Source organism: Prorops nasuta, unplaced genomic scaffold (assembly GCF_024137725.1).
Source record: "Prorops nasuta isolate Cenicafe-Biocafe unplaced genomic scaffold, Cenicafe_Pnas_1.2 PNAS00005, whole genome shotgun sequence".
NCBI lineage: Eukaryota > Metazoa > Arthropoda > Insecta > Hymenoptera > Bethylidae > Prorops > Prorops nasuta.
This window is the reverse complement of record NW_027116802.1, coordinates 5933011-5958927: the sequence shown is the minus strand read 5'-3', so window position 1 is coordinate 5958927 and position 25917 is coordinate 5933011. Positions and strand designations below refer to the sequence as shown.

At 36.2% G+C, this 25917-nt stretch overlaps 3 protein-coding genes across 5 annotated transcripts; all 3 read right to left on the bottom strand.

The window, feature by feature from the left end:
- Positions 1-2696: 2696 nt before the first annotated feature.
- Smurf (SMAD specific E3 ubiquitin protein ligase) lies at positions 2697-8156 on the bottom strand. Of its 2 annotated transcripts, none has more exons than XM_066727993.1 (11): positions 8012-8156; positions 6871-6909; positions 6666-6774; positions 6462-6595; positions 6118-6382; positions 5337-6035; positions 5097-5266; positions 4843-5033; positions 4361-4758; positions 3589-4049; positions 2697-3466 (listed from the first exon to the last, which is right to left on the bottom strand). In XM_066727993.1, the coding sequence occupies exons 1-11, from the start codon at positions 8064-8066 to the stop codon at positions 3279-3281; spliced, it is 2709 nt and encodes a 902-aa protein (XP_066584090.1). In that variant the 5' UTR covers positions 8067-8156; the 3' UTR covers positions 2697-3278. The 2 variants fall into 2 exon arrangements, with proteins under 2 accessions (XP_066584090.1, XP_066584091.1); XM_066727994.1 differs by having other exon boundaries at positions 5097-5263.
- Positions 8157-8494: 338 nt separating this feature from the next.
- Positions 8495-13841, bottom strand: LOC136773207 (protein snakeskin-like). Its single transcript, XM_066726666.1, has 4 exons — positions 13060-13841; positions 10605-10660; positions 9404-9562; positions 8495-9336 (listed from the first exon to the last, which is right to left on the bottom strand). Exons 2-4 carry the CDS (start codon positions 10647-10649, stop codon positions 9148-9150), a joined length of 393 nt encoding a protein of 130 aa, XP_066582763.1. The 5' UTR covers positions 10650-10660; positions 13060-13841; the 3' UTR covers positions 8495-9147.
- Positions 13842-14681: 840 nt separating this feature from the next.
- LOC136773515 (uncharacterized) lies at positions 14682-16967 on the bottom strand. 2 transcript variants are annotated; one of them, XM_066727249.1, is made up of 4 exons: positions 16374-16967; positions 15150-15368; positions 14905-15078; positions 14682-14827 (listed from the first exon to the last, which is right to left on the bottom strand). In XM_066727249.1, the coding sequence occupies exons 1-4, from the start codon at positions 16542-16544 to the stop codon at positions 14714-14716; spliced, it is 678 nt and encodes a 225-aa protein (XP_066583346.1). In that variant the 5' UTR covers positions 16545-16967; the 3' UTR covers positions 14682-14713. The 2 variants fall into 2 exon arrangements, with proteins under 2 accessions (XP_066583346.1, XP_066583347.1); XM_066727250.1 differs by lacking the exon at positions 16374-16967 and adding an exon at positions 15434-15918.
- Positions 16968-25917: the final 8950 nt, after the last annotated feature.

Below are 25917 nucleotides of genomic sequence, written 5' to 3'. Positions count from 1 at the left end.
GGAGATTCGTGTTAGTTGACTATAGCACTCGGAATGATGGAATCTGAGAGCGCTGATTGGTCAATATTGCGTAGTACCAACATATAATAGGCCGTTACCAATAGTTGGATACGAAAAATGAGATTCATCCGCCATTTTGGTGTGGAGAAATGTTTACATGCTAATCGTAGCAGAAAGAGGTGTAAAATGGAAAAATGTCAAATGTTATCGTTACTAAAGTAAAAATTGAATACTTTGAAGGAAAATGAAGAATATTCATACTTTCCATTCATTTTTTTCAATTTTTACTTTAGTAACCTTACCATTTGACATTTCTCCATTTTACACCTCTTTCTGCTAGGATTAGCATGTAAACATTTCTCCACACCAATATGGCTGATGAATCTCATTTTTTGTACCCAACTATTGGTAACGACTTATTATCTGTTGGTACTACGAAATATTGACCAATCAGCGCTCTCAGATTCCATCATTCCGAGTGCTATAGTCAACTAACACGAATCTTCTATGCTCCGCTGTTAGGAAAATGTATACATACGAACGAAGCAAGCGAGTGAGTTAGGTGCGCGAAGTAAAAGCGCTGGTCTTTTTAATGCGATTCCTAAAAGCATCGAAAAATTATGGAAAAGCCATACCTGGCAATTACTGTACAATGACAATGACCGTCACTAGAGATGAAATAGTTATTACTGCTATTTGGCAGTTGGCACTGCTGCGGATAAAATTATGCCTGAAATATATGCGCAGTAAACGTGTCCCAGTGTCCCCAGTTCCTGACGTTCCTGAAAATCCTAATTAGATTGATCCTTCCTTGCATTCCGAATTCCGAGTATAATGCGCAGGAAGTATGTGTCTGTATATAGTTTGAGTGAGACGCGCTTTACAGATTTGAAGCGGTATTTATATGCAATGACTAAGGAGCGAAAACTAAATTAACTTAATTGACACAGATTTTACAGTAGTATTGAACAACAGAAATTAAAATGTAATATTAACTTACCAGGATACAATAGTATAATAATTCTATGGATTGAGTTTCATAATACTTTTCGCTTTATTAAAATATACATTGCATTCGAAATACAAAAGGAGAAATACATATTTACAATTATTCTTTAAACAGTTGTTTTTTTTGTTTATAATACGATAATTATAATAACGGTGACATTAGTGTTTATAATTATCAGAATTGTTAAAACGATCATTGTAACAATAAACTGTCACATTCTCTATTATTTCACATTATTATTATTATTATCATCATCATTGTACAGTATATTAAAGAATATTTCATGATTGACCAAGTATATTTGATAAGGCATCATCTTACCAAAACCAAAGTAAACAAATTAATACATAGTTATAATGATACAATTTTATATAATTCAATATTGTCAATTAATATTGCTACGTCTATTCATCGATTTCATTGATATATTGGTTTATTTTATTCATTCAAATCTCTACAGATTTGATAGATGATATCGTTAATTCTAATGGTACAGTGATAATTAATATTTGATAAAGCACAAAGTGAGCAACATTGATCTTTAGAAATTAGCACTAACACTCTTTTTTTCTGGTACAACTTGAGCAGAATGTATAAAAATTGATAAAAAGTTGCGATACGTTCTTTAGTTTATGATAAAAGATGGAGTAATCGCGTAAAATATTTCAGATATTTTACAAGGCACTGTTAAGGCCTATGTCAAGGCATTCTTAATTACCGATTTCCTAAACGATAGCAATAAAAAGAAAAAAATAGCTTAAGTCTGTACTTTAAAAGCTGCTTAGATGATAAAAATTATTATGGTAAGATGATTGATTTTTTCTGAATTTTCACCATCCATAAAAAAGAAAGCAAAAAGGAAAACGAAATATAACATACAAAGAGTTTGTGACATTTTTTCTACCACTAAGAATAAAATGAAATGGTGAGAAGGTGATATAAATTTTATGAGGCTTCCAGTAAATAATAAAAGTATTACTTAACGTTTTAATCAAATACAAACCATAAAAACGTCCCGTTATAATCAAACGACGAACTATCAAATCGAGCATTATAATAATTTATCAATTAAAAGCGAGTATATCTAGTTAAAGAAGGAGAACTTACCATTTGTTCTACGATATGTATGATCACAGTTACGTGCACGATATATAATAATAATGCAATAATACAAAACAATAATACGTGACATCAACTAAAATGTTTTAAATCTTATTTACAACCAATTCAATCGTCAATGAAGAGTACATGATATTATATTAAAAATGAATTTTCGTGTTTTCTAGAAAGTTAATATTACACGAAAGCTAAAAAGCAAAATAATCTTATAGCTCTCGAATTGAATAATATATTTTTATCCTTCAAGTTAACTCAGTGCTTAAATAAGGTTAAAGCTAAGTGTAGGGTTTTTCAGCCATTATTAAATATTACCTTTCCATCGCACTTTATCTAATCTGCTTCTTAAACAGACCAATTCGCATAATCTTTATAATCATTTTCCTAAAAATTATTTACATATTTCAACACGTTTAATAATTTTGTTAGCATTTGTTTAAAAAAAAAGCAAAACAATTTAATTTGTGCGCATTAACAATGCACATTTCGATATTATCCGAGCGACGTATGCTTGGCCAATTTTATAACAAATTTGTACACTCTCCTTGAGATAATAAATCAAAAAACAAAAAAATTGGGCAGATATGTATTGCAAAGATTGTATAATAAACTTTATATTAGCAAAATGATAAAGAGTATTGCGAGCTCTTTTTATTAATGATATCATCAGAGAAAAGTAACCTTTAAAATTATTTATATACACGCTAGGTAATCTTTTTCTCGTAGTCCATTACGTTTAGCGCTCTTATCAATAGCTTTAATTCAAGCTGAATTGTGATATGTGTAATATGATATACGTATTATCATCTAATGAACAATAGATGATATGCTTAATTGACCATATTTAATATCAATTAATAAGAAACAGAGTTATTGCGAAAATATTGCTCAGTTAATTGCAAAACTAAGGCTTAAAATACTTGCGTAATTAGGTCATGACTATTTCACAATTAAGAAATCACAATTCTTTTCATCAACGATGATATTTCAACAAAAATTTTTTGTACCAACAGTAATATTTTTCTAGGGTGCAGCTTAAGAAAAGCTATAATCATCACGATGCGACGCAAAAAATTGATTTATCATTAATATATTTTCTCCTAAGAAATGTTCATAAGAAAGAAATTTCTTGAACGCTCCCAAAGCTTACCTATTATTCCACGGCAAAACCACAAGTTTCTTCGACGGCTTGCGTAAGCTTATCCAGCATCTTTTGATAACTCGGATAACTCTGTGGTATATCTATTCTATTAAAGCAAGTGTGTGCTTTTGGTAAATTTTCACTTGGTGCATCAACAGCATGAATGGTAAAAAGTCGTGGTCCAGCTGCTCCCGTTGATCCTAAGCAAAATTTAGTTTGACTTTATTCATAAATGAATCACAAATAAATTAAGTATCATTGTAAAAATATTAATTAATTGAACAATGTAATCTTTTATTTAAATAAAAATAATTTTAATTACCTTGCAATGCTTTAAAACCTTGCAATGGGACTCTGGAACTCCCAGTGACAAATTGCAACAGTCTTGCTCTCATTTCTTCTCCATAAGATTCCACGATTTGCCAAAACCATTTGACGACTGGTGTATCCAATGTACAATGTTTCAGCCTGGTATGCATTTTCCAGTCATTGATATCTATTGTCCCTAAACCCCCAATGACCAGTTCCAATTCGCGTTCATCGAAGGGTCTTAATAGCTGTGGCGGTATAAGCTCATGGAATCCTTTTTGAAGGGCTAAGAACTGCTGCTCAATTCCTCTCATGAATCGATAATTCACGTAAAGACGCACGTACTCTCTCTTGTTCTCCTCCGTAACTGGAATGTCTTTGCCACCAGGTTTCAGATCGTGATTCTTTAGCATACCAAAACAGCTATGCTCAACGGAGAAAGTTGCATCAAGAACTCCGTTTATACTGTTCTCTCTGTTAATTAAAACCAATTATCCTTTTAACGTATCCAATACGACAATATCAGAGCAAGCTACTTAATACGCCCCAGAATTTAGAGAAATAATTGTAAGAAAATTTCATCTATTTATTTACAAGAAATGTCAATTTTTGCATAATTTTTTAGAAGCTCCTTTCTATTTGCACATTACAAGAGATCTTACGCAAAAAATTGATGTTCCGCAAAGTAACGCACAAATAAATGAATTGTTACATTCTACCTCTGGGACATCATAAGTGCCTCACCCCGTATATAATTTAACAAAGAAAAATTTGATATTATTTACAGCATCCATGTAAGACTCCTATGAAGTTCAGGGTCAACACCTTCTATATCTGTTAGGGTTATTGCTTTATTTAGCAACATTTTGTAAAAAGGTGTAGTAAAGCCTCCATCAATATGGTGGCCATGGAACACAGCAATGCCTATAATTCTTCCAACAAAATGAAAATAGGATAAGTGCTCGGGATTTATTCCCGAATCGGGATTGATCTGTAGCGTGTAATTGTCATCCCTCGAATACTGAAATAATCCATATTGTGGATTTAACATTTCATGGGACAGTAAATACAGCCACTCGCGGGCAACTCCTCCGTAATCTAGACCTTCCTCTCCACGGAATTTTACCATAAGTCTTTTACGCATATCTTTGGGACGCATTTTCATAATCAGTCTATACGATTCCTATATAAAATAACAGTTGCATAATTAAAAAAAAACAAACAAAAAGTTCTCATGGGATATTACTTTAATAATCATATAGTTTACCTCAAATATTTCATTTCTAGAGACTTCCAATCTGCAATGTCCACTTTGCGGCTGAAGAGCATTTAATTCGGCCCTAAGACATTTTAATTTAGCAACCAAATCCCGTTTATACTTTGGAAGAAGCTCGCTGTCCATGAGTTCTTTCGGCAAATCCGATACAGTTTGTGTATTTGGTGCTGGTGTATTTTCCACTGAAAAGTAAATATAAAATTAAACATTATTGACCCCTTAGAAAAGTTTTACGTGCTACCTACAAGTAGGGGAATTGTTGTTGCTTCCATTTTCAGTTCTTGTTCTTTGTTGGATCATATTAGGTGGGGTGGTAGGCGAGCTAGGAGCCTCTATTGTCGAAGATTCATTAGATGTGATAGAAGCATTTATTATATTGCTCGTATTCTGATTGGCTGCATTATTTTGCCTCCTACTAGAGATCAATTAATACATTAAATTCAATCAACAAATTAAATTAAACTATCTATTTAAGATCTCCTTACTTTAATAAATTGCTTATAATTTGACTGGATAGCCTTGGGTCAGTGAACTGTGTAGTTCTGTTATTGTGATCGACAAAATAAACCCGTCCGCTTTGAGTCTGCCTCATTTCCCATCCACTAGGAAGTGGACCGAGTTCATTGGCTAACTCATTTGCAGGCAAATCTCGAGGTATTCTAGGATCATGCCATGTAGAAGAGCCAGTTGGAACATGATAGAAATAAACTTGGCCTTGCTGAGTTTTCCTCATCTCATACCCTCTAGGAAGATCTAAGGGCTGAGGCTGCTCCAGCCTTCTTTCGTTATTTGGTGTCACGCTATTTCTATTCCTATTACTGCGATTAGGCCTTCGAGGCTGACTATTACTGCCACGATCTTGTCTGGTATTAATTTGATTACCATTCTGTTCATCAATAGGTCTCTGAGGCCTGCGTTCTCTCACGGATGATGCTGATGGTGTATTCCTTACATTCTGCTGATTTTGCTGATTCTGTGTTGGTGTATTTCTTGGGGTATTCTGAGCAGAACCCTCTCTGCTTGGAGTTCTGCTAGGAGTGCCTTCAAAAGACCATTCTTGAGGGTTTCTGGAAGGACTCTCAGTTCTTATATTTGATGGACTTCCACTGCCACTTGGAGATGTAGGCTCTGAGGAAGGTACTGGTGGTGGCTCAGGTGAGGTTGGTATAATACCATTGTTAGGTCTAATTAAAAACATGAAGTAAAATCGAAAGAGATACAAACACATTTTTACAATGTAAATGAATAAAAGAACAAAATTTATACCTTGTATTAGGCCTAAACCATTGAGTAGTTCTGGTATAATGATTTACATAGTAAAGACGACCATTAGATGCTCTTCTTTCTTCCCATCCATCTGGTAAGTCTGTAGGACAACTTAAATCTCCAAGCAAATCAACTACAGCGTTATGACCAACTGTATTGCTAACAGCACCATTGTGCCCATCGCGAGAAAGTAGAGATACCACTATTTGACCTTTTATAACATCTGTATCATCTGTACGAGCTTTACAAAGATCCAAGCGTTGGTCTAAAATTGCAAAATTTGTAAATAATTTTAATTCATTCATACAACTAAATTCACTTAATCAGTCATGTAAAATGCTTACATCCAGTGTCTTTGAGTCTTTGAATTGTATTTGATATAATACGAACACATCCTAAAAAGCCTCCACCCTGTTTCTTATGTATTTTTCTTTGATTCCAAACTGATATAGTGATACCATCATTTTTTCCAATATATCTATAACATAAGAATAAAACAAATAGCCAAAGAGTTTATGTCTTAAATATTTTACTGAAAAATAACTCACAAGTCGTAATGCTGATTCCATTTGGGGTCCAAAGTAGCTTTGCAGGTCTCTGTACTATGACATTGGCCAGAGCCATCAACAGTTATTTTTGCAAATGGATCTGGTAGGCCTAGATTACAAAATGATAAAAAATAGCTTATAATGTTATTACAAATTTTACTTAAAAAGTTATATAGCTAATAGGTAAGAAGCCCAAAAAACTTACGAAATAAATCTTTTCTTGCAAGATTACGGGCACATAAAACTGAAACAGCACAGCAAAATCAATTAATTTATCAATAATAATAGCCAAAATTCATATATAAACTAACAAATAAAGGCTAGTCAAGCATTTTTCACTTTTTAGAACTCCTTATAATAAAAAATATATGTCAAGTTTTACTTTATGTTCATAGCTGTTCATAGTGCACACAAATGCTATAATAGTGGTTACATAAACTATGTGAGTATTAAGAACATGCAGTGGAGCAAACTGATCCAGAACAGAATATTAAACTTAAGAATATCATTGATTATGGATAATTCCTTTTATTAATTAGACCAATGATATTCTTATGTTTGATATTTAGTTTTTCATAATTATCATTGTGCAAAATTTTTTCCTTAATGAAGAAATAAAAAACTAAAAAATGAACAAAGCAACTGAGAATATAGAAAAAATACATTAAGCTATATGGCAAAATAATGAATTCTAATATATTGCATTTATTTTGCTTATATCAATTAAGGTCTCAAAATTGAAGTTATTTGTCATTAATTTTCACCAAAATATTATGCAAAGAAGAATTGAGTAACCACTAGACAGAAGGAATACAGAAAACATTTTACAAAAAATGTTAATTCGGATCTATCAAATTTAATTTGTTTGTCCCAATTAAGGCTACTCAGGCGAGGTCCAAATGTCATTTTTGATGAATTAATTTTTCGACAGAATGAACGAAATCAAGGATTTAACTAACTTGAAACGAGAGAGAATGGAAACTAATCATAGTTTTTAAGTGGAATTAGTTGGAAGAAGTTGGAAATTAAATACATGGAAGTATGTACCACCCGTGGGCTCGCGGTGGGGTCTTGACCTCTGACAGGGAGTTGCCATAACCAAAGGAGGAAACTGGGCTCTAGAAAGAGACCTCCTGGACTTCTTAAAGGAAGATAGGATGTCCACTGATTGCGACAAAATGTCGACTAAGGTTTTTGAAGGAAGAATTGTTAAGAAAAGGCTAGCAACAGGAGCCATATTGAATAGCGCATAACAAAAACAGGGAATGAGAGGGAAGAGGACACGCTGTGCTTTGCTGCGTTCGACTTTCACGATTACACCAGAAAATTTTCTGGTTTCCACTCACTCGTCAGACGGATCTTCATGGCCCCGTTCCTCCTGCTACCTCCGGGATTCGACATTTTCCACGCACATTTAACGAACCTCACCGTACATCGGCACTAATTGGTAAATAAAACCGTTCGTTAACGCTGCGGTGGACCCCAACAGAACAGCACCACGAAGCCATCTGTCGATTAAATAAGTCGATTTAAATCGAGCTGAACAAGAATCGAAATGGCCGTCGCGATTCGATCAAAACAGCAACTAATCGATTCTCGAGTAAAATGGCTATATATACACTCGCATTGAAATTAAGTAATTTAAAATCTTGTTCTTCTTTAGCAAATTCTCTCTCAATTTCCTCTTGTCTTCTCGAAACGGTATAACTTACCATTTTAAGTTTCTATGAGAACAACAGTTATTCCGATAATTATTCATTGCTCTCTATGTTGATATTTTTAGATGAAAGAACTATAATGATTTTTTGTGATAGGGTGAAAATAAAGGATTTTTTTTTCAATTAAAAATGTTTATTTTGAATCCGAATAAGCATTAAAAAAATATATAAATTAGAAAACGTAACCAGACATGTGTTGGACAGTAAAGTGGGTGGCACATATTTTAGAACAATTATACTATATATAATTATGCATTACAAGGGAGTATTGTATATTGCCATAGAAAAATATGGCAATTATTTATTGATTGAGACAGAGTATTTATGACTACGTGATAAGAATCGCGTAAAAATTCATAATTCTAATATGACTTTGTACCTAATATTACATGAAATGATTAAATTTTAAGGGACTGTCAAGTTTACAGAACCAAAAAATTTTCAAGCAAATATCATATTTTTAAACGCTATACTTAACAATTTGTGCCATTGTATCTTATTAAGTAGCTATACTACTGTAGAGTAATAATATGCATATAAACTATATGACAATTAAATTATCATAAGCTGTGTCCCATTCATCATGATGCATTATGCATTTATATGATATATTCATCACATACAATGTATGATAATTAAACTTTATGCTATAAAAGCTATTAGCTTAATTTGTACTATATTTGGTAAAGGCCACATGTTTCTTTTTATTTAATATTTAAGTGTGTCGATTAATCAATGACAGTCCCTGATTAAACTTTCTTAACTTAATTCTCTCCTCTGAATGTTAGAATTGCATCTAAAAGGAAAAGAGCTCCTTCGATTACGCTGATAGATCCCTTGGCCAATCCAGTATCACGGAATGAACTTCTATATGCCAGACTTCTGAAGAACTCAATATTAAGAGCACCAGCAGTTATGAATAAGACACAACCAATGAGAGAGAAAAATAGATCCTGTAAGAAGATATTTTATTAACATTTAAGCTTATATAAACTCATAGAATTGTATTTAAAAACTTACCACACGGCGGTTAACCGGGGTGCCCATGACTATTCCAGCAAATAAACCTATGAGAATAATAAGGTATCCCCCGAAAGTTCCCATTGTTATCATAGCTGTGTGGTGGTCTCCGGCATTGAAGGAGTTATAATGCAGTCCAATCAGTATGCATACTATGACCTGATGAAATAAAATTAAAATCAAATAATTGAATTGCTAGAGATTTATTTACAATAGATATTATTGTAAGTTAAGAAACTCATAGTGAAAAAACCAATAAAGTTCGCTGATCTCGCCCAGCTTAATATAAATAATTGAGGAGTGTACAACTGCTATGTGTCAGTAGCTCTGATTCTATTTCCAGGCAACAGGTACTGTCCGAGAGATCGATTTCTAAGACCATTCACGAAGTGACACGTAGATTCACGCATCAAAAGCAATACCATTCATGCTGCTCGAGCGAATGCAAAAACAGCATATTAAACCGTTATTGAAATTTTCATTACGCTTTTCTTACTCAGCCAAATTTTTAAAGTCATTCTTAGTTTATTTCATAATCCGTTACACTCACATTACCGAGAGAGAGAGAGAGAGAGAGAGAAGTACAGGTAAACTTTCCGATGTAAACATATACAGGGTGAGGCACTTAAGCCGCCCCAGAACACCCCAGAGTATGGATGCAGAAACACACGTATCTTTTTAACCATAAAAGATATTCAATTCTTGCATAGGACTTTTTTGAAAGCAAATAACAAGAGGCTTCAAAAATGTCCTATGGAAAAATTAAATATCTTTTATAGTTAAAGAGATACGCCTCTTTCTCCACTCGTATTTTGGGGCAGCTTAACGGGAATTCGTATACCGACATTACAGGGCGAAAACTGCTTCGCATGCAGCGTCGTCATTTATTGGCGGATTGTAAAGTTATTATAGGTTTTTGGAAATGCCAGAAGATTATCTACTGAAGTACGTTGGGCAAATTAACAAAAAATGAAAAAAAAATGTTGTTTAAATAAATATATTAACATTATCGAGAAACAACAATTCAATCGCAAAATCCCCCAACGTACTTCAGTAGATAATCTTCTGGCATTTCCAAAAACCTATAATAACTTTACAATCCGCCAACAAATGACGCTGCATGCGAAATAGTTTTTGCCCTGTAATGTTGGTATATGGATTCCCGTTAAGTGCCTCATCCTGTATATACATATATACTTACAAGCTCTAGAAACTTGATGATGGATAGTCTCGTTACTGCGGCCATTTTTAATGAATCTGTAGAAAAAACAAAAATGAATGTTTTCAATTGACAACACTTTATTCTTCTTTTTTTTTTTAATCAACAATATAAAATTGTATAAATTAGGGACAACAAAATGAGAATAATAATTTTCAGCTCTCTGAAGATCTTACTGATTATCATTTAATATTTTGCAGGGATACGTATTGTGCAAAAGGACTGTTTTGGTGGTTGCCTATTTGAAGGAACAAAGCTTATTAAAAATGGATGAAGCACTCGTGTGAAAGAATGAAGAATATAATTAATAAATATACATCATTATAGTTCATACAAGGTGGAAAAGTTTCCTTACTACGTCTACCACTATCTGAATTAATGCAAAAGTTGCGTATCAAGTAAACATTCACTGATTTAAGAGACGGTCAGTGATGCATCCGGCCTTTGCATACATAAACATGATGTCTTGCTTGCTTTTTTTAGTGCTGATCGTATTGGCATTATTATTCATTTTCATGACGATAATTAAGGTGTAATCTAGCCATAATGGTTTTCATGTTTTGAGTTTACAATTAACGTAAGAGCGTGAGTGAAGTATCGTAATAATAAATCTTGGCCAGGTCGGATTCGTCTATATTTTTGTGAAAAAAACAAACAAAACATGTACATAGAAAAAGACCAATAATAGCATTATTTAAATCTAAACAAATGATGAGTATTGCATGTATCTATTTAGTACATAGGCATTATAAGTGAAATTCGTAAATATAGTGACGATTTTATTAACTCCTTCGTCTGTGAATGGCGGAAATTCTTAGAAGCTTTAGAAGTGAATTCCAAGTATAAATCAATGGCTGTAAAATATTTTATCCACGAGATCATCCAATACGAATGCTTGAAGGGGCGAGAAGGATAGAAGATGAGAGAAGAGCTTTGTCAGAGTTGCTGATTCTCTTTGGATTGAATGGCCTATCAATCTTTAAGTGTACGTAAGCAAACAAAGCTGGGTCAGTGGAACGGCCACCCAATACGGACACCAGCAAATATAACGAGAACCGTAGACTCTAGATCGAGTTCGAGTATGTCGCTTCGTCAATCCTTGAAAAAGAACAGATACTCGTATAGTTTACTACCACGGAATCTCAGAGTGCTTCGAGTCAAGACAGTAAGTAATTATTGATGTTCGCGATTTGCGGGGAGAGGACGAAAAGAGTTCGAGTAGAAAAATATAAGTCGAGCATGGATAAAAAATGCTATGGATGTTTTGGGTTAAACTAATGGAAAAGGAGGGCAAATAACGACCGATTGTTTAACTGGGCTTGTGCAAAATCTATTATTAATACGCGAGGGTCTTAAAAGCTATACCAGACTTCCCATACACAAGGACATTTCATGTCCTCCCACAATTTTCTAGTATTGGATAGTAAATAAGCTGGTTGGCCAGCAAAATATTAATACGCATAAATCGCAGACCATAAACCTTTAACGTGGCTTCGGTTTATTTTCACTACATAGTTTCCATGCTTTAAATAAATATCGTTTTCAGATTGAATTACTGTTCAACAGAAATCGCATCCGTCAGTTTCAAAATTAACGCACGTCGATACATTTATAGTTTCATTGCTAAAAATTATATTTATCCCTTTAAAGACGTGATTTTCTCAGTGGAAAATTGGCCGAATAGGATAATAAACTTAAATTATTCTCATTAGGAGAAGAAGAGTACATGGAACAATTTAATATTAGATTATGCATAACTGAATTATGAAATGATTGCGAGAAACGCAGTAGTTTTGATCTCGCTGAACCCGTTGAAAAAGATATCTTATCCCCACCGATGATTCACGGTTAAATATAAAGCCGGTTAACAATATATCGTATCTTTTAGACATGTGTGCGTGTTTATGGCGCGTCGATTCAAGTGTTGAGAGCTGGTAGGAGCTTTAAAAAGACTCAATGTATCGTGATAAATGAGACTTTGAGTTTCGCGTGTTTCCCTGATATAAAACAAGCATCCTAGCTCTCTTAAAAATATCAATGTTGGACTAAATTGAAATAATCAAAAGCAAAATTTAATGAAAGAAAAAACTCTGTAGAAAGAATAATAAAAATTGTACAAAATTAGGAATACAACGCGTGGATTTGTGGAAAAGAAATCAATTTAAAAATTTGGGGAAGAATTCGATATTGGAATAAAGCGGAAATGAAAGAAATCAAAAATAAACGTGAAGAAATAAATTGGAGAAAGCCTAGAGAAAATGCAATATTGAAAATTGGTTGAATTTTGAAGAGACAAGATGAATCGAATTGTCGTGTTATTAAATTGAAAAATGTATGAAGAATATTGGATAGATAATGGGAATATTATAGTACACATGTTGCAGTAGAGGTGAGATTGTTAAAAATGTGAAGAAAAGCTTATTTTTACTTGACTTACAATTCGGCTTCGATTTTCAGGACTAGCAGGTGCGTGGATGTGAAAGGTTGGGCGGCAACTGACTTACTGTAAGTCTGTACTGACAGCGTGCAGCGTGCTGCGTGAGTCCGTCAATCGTCCAGTCCAGCCCTATAGTAGCGTCGTTCGCTATACGTTCAAAGCGTCTCGAGTCTCGTTTGAGGACGCGACGCGTGTCTACTCCGCTCCGAGGATTTTTACGTTGAGCCCCACCCTGCTCCGCTCCAGGGGGAAGGATTACCATGCAATCATTCGTATCTACTGAAATTACTACGCCACTATCCAAACAATGGAGGGGGAGGGGGCCACGCTTTCCGTTTCCTCTATCTAAAAATATAACTTTACCCTTCGTCCATTCAAAAGTTATTTCTCCAATTTTTTCCAAACATAATCATTGCTAATTTTAGATTCCTTCTAAAGCATTTGCTCAAAACAGTTAATATGTAACAGAGATCTCACTGGATTTAAGAATTATAAAAGCGATATTCGCGCTTTTTGAGGTTAAAAATATTTAAGGATAATAGTGGATTTCTTAAGCTGTCTTAAGCCACAAAGAGCAAATTATATCGATTGCGTCGATTCTTTGATATGACATCATTTCAGTGTTGGCCGGATGACGTCATACACTGTATCAGAGTCACAGTTAGTCAAAAATGTGTACGTCCTCACACAGACGGTCCAACACAGGTTTCTCACATTCGCATGTAACACGAATAAGCTTAAGGAATGTAGATGTTACGTCAGATTCCTTTAAAAATATTGCCAAGTGTTACCAAGACGCCCCAGCCCTGACACAAGCCATTAATTTTTCTGGGTCAACCCTTTTATAGTTAATTTACTAAATTAAACACTTACTCTTACAGAAACAATTACCATTTTATCGATTAAATATTCAATAAACAATGACCTTTAACAAATAATTTATACGAAATTCTGCCATCTTATTTTTTCTGTTAAAATTTATTCCTACATCACCTAGCGAGTTTCTCTTTTCCTTCATATCTTCCTATTTTTTTTATGAGGTCTCATATTTTGAAAATTTGCAGTATGCGAAGGCCGGTAAATATTTCGAGGTAAAATGGCTTAATAGCGAAGGAATCTCGCATTCACTTTTTCTCTTGCAGCGATTTATTAAATCATCTCACGAATCTCAGTTCAACAAAAAGAATGCAATCCTATTACTCATACACCACCCACTGATGATTCATAAAGTAAAATCGATTCTTACTAGTATAATATCTGAGCATTAATCATGTTATTCGCGATTAATCACGATAGATTTCGCGAAGCTACGAACAGATCATAAAAGCTTATCTTTGCTAAAGCCAATTTTATTCTTGGGATCTTTATCTGGATCTTACGATTTCAATTAAAGATATACATCTGTATTAATTCCATTAAATATACTTTTATCATTTCTTGCGTTTCGAAAGCATTTGTTAAAATTTCTAAAAATATATAGTATTGTTCTAATATTCTTTCGCTCCCTATTTTACCGACTGAGCAATAACGAAAAATCTTCAACATAGAGGGCGTGCGAATCTTTATTTTAAACTTACAGATATAAGTGAGTGGCTGTTGGTAAGAGTCAATGCTTGTCAACGGTAAATTATTTCTTTGGCTTTATCTTTCAAATCTACAAAACATGAATCACATGGAATTCGTGAATTGGAAGATTTTTGCGTTTTGACAAGTGTTCATATAGATCTATTATGCAACAATAGAGTACTGGTGTTTCTTTATCGATACTCTGGAATTGTTAAAATTAAACGAATTAATTCTTGAATATAAGTGAGAAATACAACGTACACTGTGATAATCAATTACTGTATAATCAGCTGAGGCTACTGGCGAAAGTTGTTCCAAAGTAGGAGGGATCGGTTTTATTTCATCGGAAGGGCGATTCCTTCTTCCAACAGAATCTTGGCTAGAACTGCTCGAGCTTGAATCAGATTGCGGAGCTGGAACTTTTGCAGCACTCGTCATATTTTTCTCCTTGACCTGAGTAACATAAAGATATTGAATAAAAAACAAAATAGAGACTTATTTATTTACAAAATTGTAATAAATACCCAACGACAGTAGTCGTAAAGCGTCCAAAACTGCAGAAGAAAGAGAAACGTGCAGAAAATGGAAAAAATGCACATAATGAAATTGTGAATAAACAGAGGACTGTGCAAAATCTCGTCGTCAGAGATTTCATTAATGTCTATGAATTTATCCACATTGAACATTTCCATAATTCCGGCTGATAGCATCAACGCAGCTAACAGGCCGGAGCCAACGAAAGCCTAAAAAAAATCCCTTCGTAAAAAACAAATAACAAATTCAGTATAAAATGTACGAAGGTCATTACAATTCCGGGACGTTCGGGCAGTATTTTTTTATATAACCAGAGAGTCCCGAAAACGACACTGACGACCATTCCCGCTGGATAGGCGTAATAAATTGGATTGCCTTCGTCGGGCAATCTGCCTATGATGTTTCCTTCCTTTTGCAAATGATGACTTACCGTATAATGGATCAAGTGAAACGATTCTATACTCAAATTAATCGCCTGGCAATAAGACACGTGATATTAAGTGAATTATGAAATTGTTGCGTGAAAAAAATCATATTGCTGACACAGAAAAACTAGAAAGAATTTCTGCCACGATTTAATTAGACGCGTGGATGTAATAAAATTGTAGCAAAACGCAAATGCGTGTCAGGGGAGACGACGCGTCTCGAATTGCATAATAAAAACTTGTAGAATCGGCACGTTTAATCTAATTGTGCCAGGCTGAATCACGCGGGATGATAAAGGGGGGACGAGGGTGGGACACGAACCTGCAAAATTAGGTCGGCTGCATTTCTCGCTTTGTTTTCACGTTCACCACGACGACCCAATTGCGAATTTCCCCTCCCCCCCCCCTTCCCCCTCCACAAACTGTCACACTCCAACCCATGAGCCTCCAACCGCCGAGCGAATTTATATTTACAAGAATATATATATCGGTGAAAATATTTACTGTCCTAATGCATGTTAAAGCCGGCGATAAACAAACAAGGGCGACGATAATATTTAGACTTGAAAGACACGTTGTTTGGGTGATTAAGCAAAACTAATGAGCTTTAGCCGAATGCTCGGCGGTGAATTTGACCGCCAGTTAAATTTTTGCTGCGTGGGAATGACCGAACATTGTATTCTTTTCATCATTATCACTTTTTCTCCCCCATTCTCACTCCCAGGCGAAATCTTACGTAATAAATTTTAGAATGAGTTTTCGGTATCCGAGGACTAAGAAAAATCTTACAAATTGACCGAAATTCAAGCCGGCGTGGACCAAATGGTTTCTATTTGGATTTCTTCTCATAGATAATTCACTTCCGTAATAAATATTCTCGGCTCGCGAGAATCGGCGAATTTTCTCGAGTTCGGCCACCTCGTCCGTGCTAGAGTGTCTAGAGTTGGAAACTTGTCTCATTTCTCTTAAAACTTGGACGAAACGAACCGAACCTAACCTCACTGTTTCACTGTACTATACGATCTCTGTATGTTATGATCCATTTGCGTGAATCTCTCCGTTTTCTATTTTTACAATCGAGAGCAACGATTGCATTCTTTGAATTATTAGCATACAAGTGTGTTTAACTTCACTTTGTTACATTAGTGTTTTATTAATATTTTGATCTTGATCGTCAGCCGATGGAGAGGTTATGTACGTTTTTTTCGTTATCACGGTGAAATCACGAATGTGTTCGTACAATAACTTTGCACTGTTTACTGCACAATTGTACGATATTATAAATTAGTGCAATTTATCACTGAATAACTCTCGTACGAATATTTCTAGATGGATTGAAAATGCTTCACCGACCACTTTCAGTTTCCTGGCACAGATGTCTGTTGGAAGATTCATCGAATCTCCACCCTAAAGTGAAATATATTTTTTCCCCCTGGCTCACACTTGTGCACATATTTCACAGCAGGTAGAAATTCGTTTTGTGCAATCTCCAGGAGCTCTCCTACCCTATCCCCGTCGCCAATGACCATCTTATTTTCTCCAAACATTCCTCCTTCGATAATTTTTTCTTTTCTACTACCGGTTAAGCACAGCTGGAATATTTTACGATGTCTTCATCGTCGAATCCAAGCAAACTCGGGTAGATAACCACGATAATTACGATTTTTATTCCTTTTCGCTTAAATGTAACCGTCGTTAACGATTTGAGGAAAGGCGCTCTTAATGGATTAAGCTGTATCGTGGTAGAATAAATTTCACATTTTTCTTTCCTAATATTAAAGTATGCTCGCATGTTAGTATATGCGCGTTTATACTGCGCAGTCATAATTAAATTGCCACTATAAAAGATCATAGCTCGGTAGTTATCGCCTCCTCGCTTGTTTGACGGATTAATCATGTCTAACGATGATTAAGCATTAGGCTGTTATGACAAAAATCTACGAGGAATATTCAACAAGCCGATAAAACTCCTATACCCAACGTCGCCAGTTTTTCATTTAAACTTTATAAACCATTTTCTGAAAATCGCCATTTTATTCAACTTTAGAATCATCGTTGAAAGCACCTTCTCCTAGTTTCTAATGGAAAGTGAGAATAATAGTGAAAAAAAAAGGGAAATTCTAATATAAACAGAAAAGAGTGATAAAATTCCTATAAATCCTTTGAAAAAAGTATACATATACACACAGTTGGTGAATGGTGAAAACCGAAAGTGTAATAAAAGGAAGATAAAATTTCTTAATCGTTTGATGGCTTTGACCAACTGAAAGTATATATATATGTGTGTGAGTAATAATAATATTTGTATTGGAATACAGAAAACTGAAAGTTATAAAAATGAAAAGCAGATAAAATTCTCGAACATAGGGGATGCTGTTGAGAGGATTTTCAAGAATTTTTCATTCAAAAATAGTTACGAAATGGACGAAATTTATAAATCCTTAGACAAAAGTAAATATACATAAAATTGATGAATGGTGAGAAACAAAAGCGTGATGTAAAATTCTCGATAAACTTTCTTAATCGTTCGATAGCTTTGATCAATTTAAAATGTATGAGTATGAGAAATAATAATTTTTGTATAACAGGGAAAACTGAAGGTGTAGATACATACAAAAGTGAAAAGCAGATAAAATTCTCGGAGATAGGGGATGACGTTAAGAGGATTTTCGAGGTTTCATTGTTCGAAGAAAGTTTCGAAATGAATAAAATGCGGCTGGGAAACGAGAGTGACAACGAAAATCTATGCCCAACGAATAGTGGTCTAGCTGTCCAATGGAGCAAGAATAACTTTCCTCGATGAAAGCGAATGTCGCCTGTCCTCCAACGCTCATACATATATATATATATATATATATATATATATATATATACGCTTCTTCTTGTGCAACAATCGAGCAACTACAAGCCTTCCATTTTAAACATAGACCACGCGCATTGCAAAATTATCATTGAGAAAAAAGAGAGTTATAATAACTAGTTTACTTCACCTCCCTGAAGAGGAATTTAGCGAAAAGCTGAATCACCGATGCGTCCTCCTGAAGGAAGAATTGCAAAATTACTATTGAAAAAAAATCTAATGATCAGTTTACTTCAGCATCCTAAAGAGGATTCGACCGATAATAAAATTCGTAGAAACTTCTCTGATGAGGAAAACTGTGGAAAAATGGGTGTTTGACGAAAAGCTAGCGTGCGGATGCGTCCTGTGGAGGGAAGAAGTGCGCGAGGCAGCAGGGGTAGATGAGAAAACCTGTTTTTTCCTGCCGAATTCCTTGCGAGATTAAATACGTGGAGAGATCAAAGATCTGTCGGGAATTTGCTGGGCCAGAAAGGACTTTTCTCAGAATTGCTGAAAGGTTCCGGTCAGGAAGGCGCCAAATTCTCCCGAACCTTGTGAACTTTCGTCAGGGATATCTCGAGATCCGCCAAATAAAGTTGGCAAACATCACGCCGGAATTCGATTCATCCCTCGAAACGAGCAATAAACCGTTTTCTTGCTTTTCATCCCTCGGTGGAAAGAAAAAAACCTGCGGCTCGAGATCAAACAATTATAAAAGGACTCGTCGTGTATTTTTCAAAACAACTGTCAAGGCGAGTTGAAAACCGCAAGTTGTAATTTGCCTTCTATTATATATATATATATATATATATATATTGTTTATGAGGTTTTCGTCGAGATTCCAATTGGATGGAAATAAATAAATGGAGAGAGAGAGAGAGAAAGAGAGTGCGGATGAGAGAAAAATTGGAAACGGGAAAGAAATGGGGAGTGAATCAGATTTTTGGGGGAGAAACAGTTAGCTGAGTCACGACACGGAGCTTATATGCGAGTGTGAGAATCCCGGTTTATTGGCCGGATTAACGGTCTCAATTAACACATGGCCCCCCGTTTCTCGAATTGTATTTCCTGTTTATATTGAGCTGTTTCCACGCGATTCATGCACTCGTGAAAGTGTCCATTCAGCATTTGTTCAATCGACTCGTTATTCCCAAGAGGATCCATGCAACAAACGTCTCAATTATAACTCGTCCAGTGACTAATTGCACCACGAACAAATCAGCTACCAAGCCTCCAAACGCAATCCAATTTTTGCAAATCTTCAACAATCATCAATTTTGCTTGGAATTTATCGAATCTTTGTACAAACTTGATACTTTGGGACAAGCTTCAAGAAAATTTGGTAGATTTTCTCAGAAATTATTTTATTCATGAACAAATCAGAGTTTGAAATTTCGATGATCAAAAAACTATTTTTTCATCATTTTGGATTGACTCGATTTATTTTCAAGAAACTTTCTTCGTCCATATATTAAATTTTTAATATCAACCTTTTCTACTACATTATTATTGATTCTAATTTTTTCAAATATTAGCGATAGGTTTTAATAATAAACAAAGTACAGCGGTGAAGATGAGAACGATTTTATTAGTCAGAGTTGCATAAAGCTCCCATTGACTCTGTAGCTCGTTTTGATCTCGACTAGATGTCGACTGCTGGTGCAATTAGTTGATTAATTAATTAATCGGTCGGCTCCTCCTTCCACTCGACTCGTAGATTTTCGTGGAAACAGCATTCCAGATGGTCGTTCATTTATTTGCATTGAAAAATAAGATCTTCGTCAAATGCCAAGTTGCTCGGGCTCTCATTGCAGATATTGACTCGTTTCTCCTAAAGCCAAATAAAAATAATCTCGTTTATTAATAGACCAAAAATAAATAAACAAAATATTGTTTACAAAAAAATCACGTACCATAAATAAACCAACAATTAATTCTTAAAGATTTTTCCAGAGAAATCAAGAGTCAAGAATATAGAAAAGAATTGTATTTAAAGAAGAATTTTCTTTTTCTTTTTTTTAATAGCTGTTTATCCTAAGGTTTCCTAATCCGGGGGGTCCGAATTAATTCATCTCGCCTTATTAAGGGCAGATACCGCTTGATACGTGGATACCTGGTGCCCTCGGGTAAAGGGCGAACAGCTATAAACCCTCTTGGCATCCGGAAATCTTTAAATTCCAAAGCTGCTAAATTATTGCTCAATTAAGAACCGGAACTTGTCGGTGAGAGCGACGAGAGGAACGAGAAAAAGATCAAAACAAAGAAGAATATAAAGAGGATGGGCGAACTTCTTTGTCGATGGCCTTTGTTTCGGTGAATCCGAGCGATTGTTATTGAAAACGTGCAAACACCCGAGCATTAAAATCTCCGTGACAAATAAAATTGTGTCATTCTCGCTATCGTTACTAGGAGCGGGTAGGGAGGGGGAGGGAGGGGGGGGGGGGCTGTTTCTAATTTCTCAAAGACAGAGCATTCCTTGTTACAGTATACACGAAACATATATAGAATGATCTGTCAGCAGAAGAACTGTTGTGCAACCTTATCTCGGATATTTTGCAATGCGTGATTCAAGCCTTGTATATTATGATATCTCTAAGGTAAACTTTGAAATTTCAAGGGTAAATTGGCTTACCCGTGAACTACTGCTGCAATCGTTTCGCCTTATATTAATTTTCGTACGAAAATACCAAATTGACTTTTAGCATTTGTTAAAGGAACGTGATAAATTATCAAAGGGTGAACAAATAAATTATAACGTTGAATGTAGTGCAAAAATGGACAGAGGAAGAGTGAGAAAGAGATCGAGGGGGAAGGAGGAGGAGTAATTCGCGAAATGGCAATTGCGCAGTCCAATTTTCTTAGGAGGTGAACATCGCGTGGCCAAGGCACAGTTGCTACCGCATTTGCTGGGTCATCCGTGGTGCAGGAAACAGGAAATCCTGAGAGGAGTGAATCCAAGCAGAAATCGAGCGAGCAGGGAACGCACAGAGACATCACTGTGCCCCGGGAGTTTCTTGCTCGCGTCAGCGAGTAAACCAGAAAGCAGCGAGTCACGGGAACCGGTCAATTTTTCTGGATAACCCTCCCACCCCCCTCCCCTCCCTCCAACGTCCCCCAATACGAGGGATCGTTATCCTTCGAAGATTTATATTACAACCGGCCTATTCGCAACCTCGCAACAACTTTGCTTCGACGTTTTTTCAATTTCTTAAACAATTCCCCAACATTAACAATTTTATCGAAATTTCTCATTTCTTCTTTTTTCTCAAAAGTTTCCTCAAGGATTTCCTGGATGTTAACCCACAGTAGCCTTCCCTCTTGGGTGTACGGTGAACAATTAAACTTTCATAAGTTCTCTATTACTGCGAATCAACGTTGTGCACTAACTCATCTTGATTCCGCTGATGCAACCCATTTAATTTACGTGCTAGCTAAAGGCAATTGTTTGCCCTGCTTCTTCCCAAAAGATCTTGCTCGGTGGAAAAGCCCCTGAAATATCGCTAGCAATTATTGCTGAAATTTATTAATCGAAGCTTCGCAGGATATTACTTACTCCTGTTTTATATGTTTACACAAAAAACAAACTGCAATGAGCACATCTATTAAAATTGCATTATTTTTTAATCAGAATATAGGGAAGAGATATTTTTTCTAACAAGGTGATTTTTAAATAGAAATGGGTTAACTGATGTAGAGGAAAAACGTGGGGATGCGGTTTAACGAAGTTGAAGAAAAGTTTAGGGTGCTGGTGAATATGGTTTAAGGGGAGAAAGAGAGAGAGAGAGAGAGAGAGATGCGTCAGAGAGTACAGGTGGATGGTTGTTTGCGAAACGACAGGGGGACATTTAGAGACTGATGGCACAAACCTTTTAGGCAAACTAATGCACCGAACCTGCAACATCACAGAGCCCACTCCAACAACTGCTGTCCTGTTTCTGTCCCATCCTTACACCCTCTTACCCATACATACACACCAACATGAATCCTGCAGGTTCTACCAAATTGTTTAAAACGCAGAATGCATTTCTTATTAGAAAAACTAACGGTAAATTGTGCCTTCGACCGACAACACAAATCTTCCTCTTATTTAATTTTAAAGTGAAATTGGTCCTAAAGGATATTCGCTTTGTTCCACGCGTTTTGACCCTGACATCATATGCCTTTGCTTACATACTAAAACGAATCCTGAAGGTTCTACCAAATCGTTTAAAACACACCGTGCATTCCTTATTAGAAAAAATAACGGTGGATTGTGCCTTCAACCGACAGAAAAATTATAATCATACGATAAGCCTTCCTCCTATTTAACTCCAAAATGAAATTAGTCCTAAAGGATATTCGCTTTGTTTAATGCGTTGCAGCCCTAACATCCTATGCTTTAGCTTACACACTAACACAGAATCCCATAGATCGACCATTCACCAATACACCGATGGGGCTGTTCAGGATGGTCCCAGCAGGATTCATTATGGGAAGTGTAGCGTGTCTATGGAACACGTTTCTCCAATGAGATGTTGCCATTTACCCTCTACACTCCCCCCCCCCTGCATGGTCCACGACCACTTTCAGCTTCCAGCAATTCTGCAGGGAGTAATTATTAATTTTCCTATCACTCTACAGACCTATATCGGTGATTGCCACGCACTTTATCCCTTTCATTCCCCATGCCACACCACGCTACGACATGACGAGCTTTAAAGGCATTTCGTGATTTTCAATGTCAATGTTTGAGAGTGATTTTTAAGTGCCGCGTTTCAACACCGGAAGTCGCCTGGTTTCGCACGGTTCGCCAGCGTGGATGCTGACGAAGGTTTTTCTTAAGAATTTAGCGATAAGTACATATATATACACATCTATATATAATATAGAGAATAGTGAGCTTACGGCTATGAAAAGTTACATACTGTATATTATTAAAAGACAATGATTGAGCATGGAGGATTCACGAATATATATATATATACTCATGAATATCGCATTGAATCACGAGGGAGCAAGAGAGAGATAGCGTTTTAGGCTGGGGTGGTCCCCAATGGGAAACTACGAATTTAATAGAATAATAAATGGCCCCATGCCATCTCTTCTACCGCCTCGCTATTGCACGATTATAATCCCGATGAGAAAACCGTAACTTCTGCTTTGCCTGCAAAGTTTTACCATGGATTATCCGGCTTCTTAATGTCCAGATCTTTATCATTATCGTTCGTCATATTTTTACGAGAGCGACTTTATCTCCCAATAAAATTATAGATTACACTCGCGAAACAAATTTTCGAATGCCACATCCGAAACGTGCTCGAATCAGTAAATTACTCGCGTACAGCAAGAGAGACAAAAAAGCAGTACTTTGTAAAATTATTACAAATTTCGTTGAGACATTGTTTCTGTATGGGTAATAGTATAAATTAATTGACAGCGAGCTAAGCGTTTGTCTTTAATTACACTATTATCCTAATTTATTCGCTTTCTTTTTATCAATAATGAAGCCACGTTAGTCTGCTCAGTCGGAGGACGTGGAATTTTTGCGAAAGGACGATCAGGGGGAATTCTAGAGATTTCCGGAAGGTATTTGGATGGGATAACGTCCGGACGCACGTGGCTTATAAAATAAACATTTGTAGCGTCCGCTGCGCATTGATAACACAATTAGCTTGTCTCGTCATGCGCGACCGCCGATAAGGGAGTCTCTCTGCCCTTTCACTCATCTACAAAATCACCCACGCATTCGCTCATTCATACGCAAAGTTGCACTCACGCTTCAGCGTTAATTTGCTCGGCACACTCACAAACGTGGCTCCTCGATCACAAACACACGGATATTCGTGGAAAATTTGACAGTGGAACGCACGGATTTGGAGAGAAGCCCCACTCGTACAATTTTAAAGAAAAACCCATTGGGCTCGAGTTTGAAAAGAGAGAGAGAGAGAGAGAGAGAGATTTGCAAATTCGTAAAGCAGCAGCACATGCTCGTATACGCACACTTGGAAAGAGTTTTAGTCACACTTGCACCAAGCAATTTTAGTCTTGTTGGGTTCTTTTTCTCCCCCAAGTTGTGTCAAACGGGATCAGCGCACCCCTAGGGACGCTGTGACATAATCCTTTCGCCTTTCTCCAACCAGACTAGCACAATTATTCGTTAAATTTTAGCTACGAATTTCTTTCGCTTCCCCACCTCCCCCTCCCCCTTCTCTCTCTCCCTTTTTTACAAAAATAAGTAATCGAATGGCGTCCACTGACGTAAAACGATATTTGCCGCGAAATGATCTATAAAAAGGCTGTATTGCCTACTACGCCTGTAGGCTATGGATACAAACGGAAGTTGACGATAAATCGTGAAAAGTCCGAAATTATTTCGGCCGGGAGGACATTGACAAAAAGCCAAACGATCGTCTGGACCGTTTCCAATTTTTTCCCCTGCCGACTGTATACATATAAGAGTTTAGGCAGTCCAAGCGTAGGATATCGCAGAATCGACAGATAATCGCTATCCACTCTGTTCTTGTTCGATCGTGTTTCTCCCCAGTTGCTCTTTTTTACTCTTTCATCCTCTTCATTTTTCTTCTTATTTTGTCTTTCAATATTTCTCTCTACGTGGCCGTTAATTTTCCCAATTATTCTCTCTCTCTCTCTTTCTTTCTCTCCTTCTGTATTCTCCCCATCTGTAAAGTTATCGCACAATATTTAGATTAATTTATTTTATTGCAAGACCCTACTTCACTTACCTCCACTCTATTCAACTCTAGTTTCTCCTGTGATTCGCCGATATGTACTCAGGAGGCCTAATACAGCCCCCACTCCTTCAAATAAACAACACTCGATACTCAACTATAATGCTCAAATCGTAAATTTTGCTTCATTTCACCGCGTCTCTCCGTCTTAAAAGGTTATGTTTCGCTTACGCAAGTAGAAAGCACTACATTTGAACGCAACATCCGGTCCGATCGGTGATATCCGGTCCATTAATCGTCCATTCGAGTCCACTACACTTTAATTTCGTCTTGTTGCAGGTTTTTCGTGGAAAAGTTTTGGAAAAGAACGATAAAATCTCGTTTTCCCTCGATCGAGACTAAAATCGATTCTCGTGATGACACTCTAGAGACTGGCGGACCAAACGAGAAAATGGAGCATAGATTGGTCCTTTCCATTGATCGTTTGAACAAAATATATAACGATGGAAAGGTAGGTGACGAGGAATAATGGTTCGAAGAGAATTTTTGGTCCGAGCACAATGAGAAGTTGAAAATGGTAATGTGGCGCGACTCTGGTGAGTTTGGGCGAACAATGATGCGGTTAGGTTATGTTTTGGTGGGAGGGAGAGGGGAGAAAAGGCGCGGGATCAGAGTAAACGCAAGGTAGAAGAGCGAGGAGTCCAGCGGGCATGGGACAGAAGTTGGAAGCCCATGGGGGTGACTTTGTACGGTAATAGCGTAAATCCATGGTGTAGTTTGGCCCCGAGCGCTTTGGCCGCTTTGCCGACTCAGGTTAGAAGGGTAG

What these genes read in the sequence shown, in the direction of transcription:
- LOC136773207 (XM_066726666.1), bottom strand. Translation starts at nt 10,649, where the DNA reads ATGGCCGCAGTAACGAGACTATCCATCATCAAGTTTCTAGAGCTT. An exon ending in TCATCAAGTTTCTAGAGCTT is followed by an intron (nt 9,563 to 10,604) that starts GTAAGTATATAT and finishes TTATTTCATCAG; the next exon opens with GTCATAGTATGCATACTGAT. An exon ending in CCCCGGTTAACCGCCGTGTG is followed by an intron (nt 9,337 to 9,403) that starts GTAAGTTTTTAA and finishes ATCTTCTTACAG; the next exon opens with GATCTATTTTTCTCTCTCAT.
- Smurf (XM_066727993.1), bottom strand. Translation starts at nt 8,066, where the DNA reads ATGTCGAATCCCGGAGGTAGCAGGAGGAACGGGGCCATGAAGATCCGT. An exon ending in TGCAAGAAAAGATTTATTTC is followed by an intron (nt 6,775 to 6,870) that starts GTAAGTTTTTTG and finishes TTTGTAATCTAG; the next exon opens with GCCTACCAGATCCATTTGCA. An exon ending in ATTATAAGCAATTTATTAAA is followed by an intron (nt 5,267 to 5,336) that starts GTAAGGAGATCT and finishes ATTGATCTCTAG; the next exon opens with TAGGAGGCAAAATAATGCAG.
- LOC136773515 (XM_066727249.1), bottom strand. Translation starts at nt 16,544, where the DNA reads ATGAGACAAGTTTCCAACTCTAGACACTCTAGCACGGACGAGGTGGCC. An exon ending in GCTTGAATTTCGGTCAATTT is followed by an intron (nt 15,369 to 16,373) that starts GTAAGATTTTTC and finishes GATTTTTTTTAG; the next exon opens with GCTTTCGTTGGCTCCGGCCT. An exon ending in TAGCCTCAGCTGATTATACA is followed by an intron (nt 14,828 to 14,904) that starts GTAATTGATTAT and finishes TAACAATTCCAG; the next exon opens with AGTATCGATAAAGAAACACC.